This window comes from Trichosurus vulpecula, chromosome 1, assembly GCF_011100635.1.
Source record: "Trichosurus vulpecula isolate mTriVul1 chromosome 1, mTriVul1.pri, whole genome shotgun sequence".
Taxonomy (NCBI): Eukaryota; Metazoa; Chordata; class Mammalia; order Diprotodontia; family Phalangeridae; genus Trichosurus; species Trichosurus vulpecula.
Window position 1 is genome coordinate 21,205,258 of NC_050573.1, and position 8,510 is coordinate 21,213,767.

At 46.7% G+C, this 8,510-nt stretch overlaps 1 protein-coding gene across 1 annotated transcript in view; it reads left to right on the plus strand.

Moving 5' to 3' along the window:
• Positions 1-7,148, plus strand: part of TRPV4 (transient receptor potential cation channel subfamily V member 4) — a 32,066-nt gene extending 24,918 nt beyond the window's left edge. Inside the window, exons 13-15 of the mRNA XM_036740805.1 lie at positions 266-393; positions 2,767-2,888; positions 6,991-7,148. Of these exons, the coding sequence (XP_036596700.1) occupies positions 266-393; positions 2,767-2,888; positions 6,991-7,148 (408 nt within the window). The remainder of the gene's footprint in view (positions 1-265; positions 394-2,766; positions 2,889-6,990) is intronic.
• The last annotated feature ends 1,362 nt before the right edge of the window (positions 7,149-8,510 follow it).

Sequence of the window (8,510 nt, forward strand, 5' to 3'; positions counted from 1 at the left end):
CTTCTAATGCCAACATTCTCTTGATTAAAGGCTCTTACAGCTACATGTCCTATGATCTTTGCTCATTGGGACCAACCAAGAGGTGCAGATGTCTTATGGGACCTCACTTTCATTTCTTTCTGGCCTTGATTTGTTTCTTCCAAGTGCTGGCAGTACCCAGGTGGAGGGTTGCTTTAATTAAGCATACTGAAGCCAGGGGCAACAAGGGTGGAGGAAGCAATGGCCTGATGGTTCCTTTTGTCTCTCCTTCCTCTCCACTCCAAAGTGGGCCACCACCATCTTGGACATTGAGCGTTCTTTCCCAGTGTTTGTGAGGAAGGCGTTCCGCTCTGGAGAGATGGTCACGGTGGGCAAGAGCTCGGATGGCACACCAGACCGGAGATGGTGTTTCAGGTAACTGTTCTTCCTTACTGCTGCCAGGGCCGCCTATGGGGGACCTGGCTGGGAAAATCTGCATTGCACATGCCTGGGTTGTGTCACCATGATGCCCTACCATGATGCTTCCTACCCGTTTCTACTTTCTACTGGGGAAAAGAGTGAGCTTGCTCTCTTCCCTGCCCCACAGCCCTCAGGCCAAGCTCCAAGGTACTGGTCTCACCACCTTGTAAGAGATATCTCCCCTCCCCACCCCCCCATCCCCATTCCTTACAGCATAAAAAGTTTTGAAGTCTCCAGGGTTGATGTAGTCCTTTCTCTTCAACCAGCTAGGTTCCAAAAAAGGCCTGAAGCTTCATAAATTGGTCCCTTCTAACTCTCAGAACTGATCCCGTGATAGACTGTGAAGCTCAAATGACTTTCTCTGTGAATCAGTCAGTCAACATTTATTAAGTGCCTACTATGTGCCAGGCACTGAGTTAAGCACCGGAGATACAGATAGGGGCCAAAAAACATACAAACCAGTTCCTGCCCTCAAGGAGCTTACACTCTAATGGTGAAGACCATGTGCTAACAACTATGGACAAACAGAAAAAAATAGGAGACAGTTAACAGAGGTGGGGCATTAGAATTAAGAGGGGGGTAGGGAAGGCTTCCTCTAAAAAATGGGATTTGGGCTGGGATTTAATAGGAGCTGGGGAAGCCAGGTGGTAGAGATGGGGGGAGAGCATTCCAGGCATGGGGACAGCCGGAGAGACCACCCAGGGCCGAGAGATGGCGTGTCTTGGTTGTGCACTGGCCAGGAGGCCTGTGTCACTGGATTGAAGAGTATATGGTGGGGAGTAGGGTGTAAGAAGACTGGGAATGGAGAAGGGGTATAGGTTATGAAGGGCTTTGAATGCCAGAACTTTTTATATTTGATCCTGCAGGCTATAGGGAGCCATTGCAGTTTATTGAGTGAGGGAATAACCTGGTCAGACATATGGGTTAAAAGAATCACTTTCGTGGCTGAATAGAGGATAGACTGGCATGGGGAGAGACTTGAGGCAGGCAGACCCACCTGACTGCTTTTGTTGTTATTTTGTTCAGTCATTTCAGTAATATCTGTCTCTTCATGAACCCATTTGGGGTTTTCTTGGGAAACATACTGAAGCGGTTTGCCGTTTCCTTCTCCGGCTCATTTTAGAGATGAGGAAACTGAGGCACACAGGGTGAGGTGACTTGCCCAAGGTCACACAGTCAGTAAACATCTGAGGCTGGATTTGAACTCTGGTCTTCCTGACTCCAGGTCTGGTGTTCTCTCTATTGCACCTTCCAGCTCTCCACACCTGATCACTAATATCATATATTACAAATTACACCTTTATTTTCACTGACATTTGTTTTCCTTTGTAATTCTATACATTTTATTTTACGCATTTAAAAAACATGAGAAGGGGGCATAGGCTTCAACAGACTTTTCCAGGTGGATCTTGAAAAACATGCTTTAAAAAATCTCCCTTAGTAATTTGGCCATGTTTGTTTTCTTTTTCTTTTTCAATGTATTGGTGTTCTTTCCTTTTTTAGTTCTATCAAAATGTAGTGCATGTATTAAGCTCCTCTGTGTACAAGGCCCTAGGTGCTGAGGGAGACCGCATGCACGTGGATCAATATATCTACAAGACACATACCAGAGGGATACTGGGTCATTTAGGGCATTAGAGCGGTTGGCTCAGGAAAGGCCTTCGTGTCAGTGACTCCCTCCCCCCAGCAGAACCCTCCCTTGTGACAGAGAAACGAGCAAAAGAAATCAATACATTGGTTATGTCTGACAACATATGCCCCACGTTGTCCTGTAGTCCACCACCTCTCGGTTGGGAGTAGGGAGCCTAGAAGAGCCATTATGCTTAGGGGAAGGCAGAGTGGAAGTATGGCCTAGTGGAAAGACTGGAGTCAGAGGCTCGGGCTTCACATCATCTCATTTGCTTACTCCCTGTGTGGGCAAATCACCACCTCACTGGGCTTTGGCAATCAATCAATAAACATTTATTGCAGGCAGCGAGGTGGTGCAGTGGGTAGCGCGTCAGACCTGGAGTCAGGAAGACCTGAGTTCAAATCCAGCCTCAGACCCTTATCAGCTGAGTAACCCCCAGCTAGTCATTCTACCGGTCTCCCTTATCTGTAAAACAAAGCTAACAATAGCCCCAACCTCCCAAAGCTGTTGCCAGGATCAAATGAGACACTATTTGTAAAGTGCCTTGCAAGCCTTAACGTGGTATTTTAATAGGATCTTGGGAAGAATTGTCTGAGCTGGGCTTTGGCCCTAGGGAAGGAGGAAGTTGCTTTTGGGTGGGACGCGGAGGGAGGAGAGACAAGCGGATCTCCACTTTTTGTTCTATTCTGCCCTCCTAGGGTTGATGAAGTGAATTGGTCTCACTGGAACCAAAATCTGGGCATCATTAATGAGGATCCAGGCAAGAATGAGACTTACCAGTACTACGGCTTCTCTCACACAGTGGGCCGCCTCCGCCGGGGTGAGTAGAACAGGGATCTCTCAGCCCTGACACCCCCTGTTCTACGGCCCTTCCAAGCCCTGACATCCCCTGTTCTAAGGCCCCTCCCAGCTCTGACATCCTCTGTTCTAAGGCCTCTCCCAGCCCTGACACCCCCTGTTCTAAGACCCTTCCAAGCCCTGACACCCCTGTTCTAAGGCCCCTCCCAGCCCTGACATCCCCTGTTCTAAGGCCCCTCCCAGCCCTGACACCCCCTGTTCTAAGGCCCCTCCCAGCCCTGACATCCCCTGTTCTAAGGCCCCTCCCAGCTCTGACATCCTCTGTTCTAAGGCCCCTCCCAGACCTGACATTCTCTGTTCTATAGTAAGTACCTCCCCATCCTGACATCCCCTGTTCTTTTTTAATTAATTAATTAATTTAATATTTTTAGTTTTCAGCATTGATTTTCACAAGAGTTTGAATTACAAATTTTCTCTCCATTTCTACCCTCCCCCCAACTCCAAGATGGCACATATTTTGATTGCCCCATTCCCCAGTCAACCCTCCCTTCTGTCACCCTGCTTCCCCTCATCCCCTTTTCCCTTACTTTCTTGTAGGGCAAGATAGATTTCTATGCCCCATTGCCTGTATATCTTATTTCCTACTTGCATGCAAAAACTTTATTTTTTGAACATCTGCTTTTAAAACTTTGAGTTCCAAATTCTCTCCCCTCTTCCCTCCCCACCCATCCTGCCTAAGGAGGCAAGCAATTCAACATAGGCCACATGTGTATCATTATGCAAAAGCCTTCCACAATACTCATGTTGTGAAAGACTAACTATATTTTGTTCTTTCCCATCCTATCCCCCTTTATTCAATTTTCTCCCTTGACCCTGTCCCTTTTCGAAAGTGTTTGCTTTTGATTACCTCCTCCCCCTATCTGCCCTCCCTTCTATTGTCCCCCCTTTTTCATCTCCTTCCTCCTTCTTTCCTGTGGGGTAAGATACCCAATTGAGTGTGTATGTTATTCCCTCCTCAGGTCAAATCCGATGAGAGGCAAGATTCACTCATTCCCTCTCACTTGCCCCCTCTTCCCTTCCTAAAGAATTGCTTTTTCTTGCCACTTTTTTGCAAGATAGTTTAGCCCATTCTTTCTCTCCCTTTCTCCCTCTCTCAATATATTTCCTCTCTCATCCCTTAATTTGTTTTTTTTTAGATATCATCCCTTCATAGTCAACTCACCCTGTGCCCTTTGTCTATATGTATATATATATTCCCTTCAGCTACCCTAATACTGAGATTTCATGAATTATACATATCATCTTTACATGTAGGAATGTAAACAAAACAGTTCAACTTTAGTAAATCCCTTATGATTTCTCTTTCTTGTTTACCTCTTCTTGCTTCTCTTGATTCTTGTGTTTGAAAGTCAAATTTTCTATTCAGCTCTGGTCTTTTTCACTGAGAAAGGTTGAAAGTCCTCTATTTTGTTGAAAATCCATATTTTGCCTTGGAGCATGATGCTCAGTTTTGCTGGGTAGATGATTCTTGGTTTTAATCCTAGCTCCATTGACCTTCGGAATATCATATTCCAAGCCCTTCGATCCCTTAATGTAGAAGCTGCTAGATCTTGTATTATCCTGATTGTGTTTCCACAATACTCAAATTGTTTGTTTCTGGCTGCTTGCAGTATTTTCTCCTTGATCTGGGAGCTCTGGAATTTGGCAACAATATTCCTAGGAGTTTTCTTTTTGGGATCTTTTTGAGGAGGCGATCTGTGGATTCTTCCAATTTCTATTTTACCCTCTGGCTCTATTTTCCAGGTCAGTGGTTTTTCCAATGAGATATTTCACATTGTCTTCTAATTTTTCATTCCTTTGGTTCTGTTTTCTAGTATCTTGATTTCTCATAAAGTAACTAGCTTCCACTTGCTCCAATCTAATTTCTAAGGTAGTATTTTCTTCAGTGGTCTTTTGGACCTCCTTTTCCATTTGGCTAATTCTGCCTTTGAAGGCATTCTTCTCCTCATTGGCTTTTTGGAGCTCTTTTGCCATTTGAGTTAGTCTATTTTTTAAGGTGTTATTTTCTCCAGTATTTTTTTGGGTCTCCTTCAGCAAGTCATTGACTTGTTTTTCATGGTTTTCTCACATCACTCTCATTTCTCTTCCCAATTTTTCCTCTACTTCTCTAACTTGCTTTTCCAAATCCTTTTTGAGCTCTTCCATGACCTGAGACCAGTTCATGTTTTTCTTGGAGGCTTTTGTTGTAGGCTCTTTGACTTTGTTGACTTCTTCTGGCTGTATATTTTGGTTTTCTTTGTCACCAAAGAAAGATTCCAAAGTCTGAGTCTGAATCTGAGACCATTTTCGCTGCCTGGCCGTGTTCCCAGCCAACTACTTGACCCTTGAGTTTTTCATCGGGATATGACTGCTTGTAGCGTATAGAGTACTTTGTCCCAAGCTTGAGGGGCTGTGCTGTTGTTTTCAGAGCTACACAGCAAGCTCTGCCACACCAGCACTACTCCTCCCCCAAGAACTGCCAACCCAGACTGGACTCAGATCTAAGCAGGCTCTGCAGTCCTGCTCTGATCTGCCACTTAATTCCTCCTACCAGGTGGGCCTGGGGCTGGAAGCAACTGCAGCTGTAGTTCTGTAGCTGCACTTCCTCTGGTGCCCCTGGGGTGGTGGCTGAACCGTGAACTCCTTTCACTCTGTCCCCTGCAGTTTTTCCCACTAACCTTCTCTGTTGTCTTTGGTGTTTATTGGTTGAGAAGTCTGGTAACTGCCACAGCTCACTGATTCAGGGCGCTATGGCCTGTTCTGCCTGGCTCCTGGTCTGGTTGGTCTGGGTGCAACCCACAATGGGCTCTGCTCCCCTCTGCTCCCAGCTCTGTGCAATACACCTTACCCAGTGACCATCCAGGCTCTCCTGGGCTGGAGCCCTGCTTCCCTCCAGTATTCTGTGGCTTCTGCAGTTCTAGAAATTGTTCAGAGCCATTTTTTATCGGTATTTGGAGGGTCCTGGGGGAGAGCCCTAGGCAAGTCCCTGCTTTCCAGCCACCATCTTGGCTCTGCCCTGACACCCCCTGTTCTAAGGCCCCCTCCCAGCTCTGAAATTCTATGTCCTGAGGTCCATTCCATTTCTATCTTTCTACATTTTATCTGCTAGCAGCTTCTGTGGGGGTGTAAGATCCACCAACAACCAGCACCCAGAAAGCTGCCAACACAGGTTCTTTGATCTGCTTTACCAAGGAAAGTAACTTTAAGGGGTTAACAGTCTTGGTTTAATCAAACATACAAATATCATTCACAGTTCAGGGGGAAAAGATTAGCCCCCTAAACTTCAAGGCAAATACAAACAGAAATTACAAACATCAACAGACAGACCTTGTCTGATTCAAATCACAATACATAGTTACCAGTACCAACATCTGGGCTGCAAAGCTGGGGGGCAGTTTGCAGCTTGCCCAGAGTCTCAACACTCCTTCCATGAGTGTGCCCCAAAAATCAAATGCCAGCTCTCCTCAATTATATCCAGTTTGGAGCCCTGAGGGCTCTGACCTCACCCAGGCTGGGTCTGGGAAAGTTCTCCATCCCCAGGATCACATCATATACAAATCAATGACTCCCAGTTGTCTCAGTGCTGAGAAATACTCCAAGACAAAAAGATTCCACTTTATCTGCCCCATTCAAACAAAGGCAAGAATCATTAAAGGCACTTAAGAGAAGAAAAGCAAAAAGTCCCACCTTAATTACTATTACACCTTCTAAGTCTTGACATTTTGTATTCTAAGGTATCATCCAGCTTTATTATTCTGTATCCGTAGGTTCTAACATTTCATTAGCTCTAATATTCTATGTTCTAACATTCTAAGTTCTAAGGTCCCTTCCTACTCTGATATTCCAAGCTCAGGGTTCTCACAATCTGTGCTCTTAAATTTACGTTCTATGTTCTTCCAATTCTAACATTCTGGGGGTCTATGAACAAACAGCTTTGCCGACCTCTGGCATCTAGCCTAGCCTTTCTCCACTCTTCTTCCCTGGGTCCCTATGTTTCTGAAGATCCCTGCATTTTCCTTTTTGGAGAGATCTAGTTTTTCTTTCCATTCCAGCGAAACCTCCGTGTATGTTTGTTCCTCCCACAGATCGCTGGTCCACAGTGGTGCCCCGGGTTGTTGAGCTGAACAAGAATGCCCACTCAGAGGATGTGGTTGTGCCACTGGATCATGTGAGCCCTTCTACTGCCCCTGCTCAAAGACAGAGCTACCCCCATCACTGGAGGACAGAAGATGCCTCGCTTTAGTGGGGCCCTGGGAACCTTGCGGAGGGGCCCAGCCAGGAACTCAAGCATCTGCCATGACTGATTGGCATGGAGAGGCCACAAGCCTAACCTGTTGGGTCCTGCTAGCCCTAGCTTTTCCCCTGTGTAGTCTGCCTCTTGGAACCCTCTTGGTGCCAGCCGAAGGTTCACCAGCATTTCCAAGAGGAATTCCCACTGATGGCTTACTGAGTTTCCTGGCCCCAAATAAGCCTTTTGTTGACTCCAAAGATGCCCAGATGGAGAGGTGCAGCCATGCCCTGCACTGGAGGAAGGGGATGTCTCAGAGTGTTGAGTGGTGTCATCTCTGACAGAGTCAGCAAGGTCAGACCATGGTACAGTGGAAAGAAACCTGGACTTGGGGAATCTGTGCTTGCTCCCTGGCTCTGTGTGACCTTGGGCACGTCAGTTCCCATGCTCAGATTCTTCTTCTGTAAAATAAGGGGGTTGGGCTATATGACCTCTGAGGTCCCTTCCAGCTGTAAACTCTATGAGCCTATGACCCTCTCTATGAACCCTGACCCATGTTTACACTCCCACTAGACCCTGGGCACAGCAGGTAAGGTCAGGCAAAGAAAAGAAGGTGAATGGTTTTAAGTAGAGGTCAGAGATGAAAGGCTTCCAGCCCCATTGGCCCTGGAAGAGACCACCCTCAGCCTCCTCTCACTCCCATGGAGTTATTCAGGTCAGTGTGGTGTGGCCAGTAGAGAAGGGGCACCTTGTCCCCCAGTCAGCTACAGGGAGGTACTTCCCACCTCTGCCCTGGCTCTGGTCAGACTCTCATTCCATTATTTATTTGTTCTTCTCTAGCTCAGGAAGGATGTTCATGGCTAGAGGGCAGGGTAGCTGTACCCTCCATGGAGGTCTCAGAAAATCTTCCTAGCCCCAGGGCCCAGCCTGGCCCTGTTGGCACCAATTCCACATCCCAGTGTCCACCTGCCAACATGGTACAAGCGCAGCTGATGGCTTTGCTTAAGAACCAGGGAACTTCAGAGGTCAAGAACTGTGTCCTCTGTATGTTTGGCATGATGCCTGGGACAATGTGGGGGGAGGTTCTCAATAAATATTAGTTTATGATGTTGGTAATGGTGGTGATGATGGTGGTGTGATAGAGATAGGGATGATTGTTAAGAGGTATGATATGGGTAGGATGGCGATGGGGAAGTGGCATGAAGGAAATGGAAGTTAGAGGTGATGGAATGAGGATGGGAACTGAGATGATAGGCGTAGGAATGGGGATGGGGACTGAGGTGACAATGATGGTGGTGGGGATGAGGATGATAACTGGGATAATGAGATGGAGGTAGAAACCGATAGCATGGGAGTGGGCATTTGGGGTGAGAACTG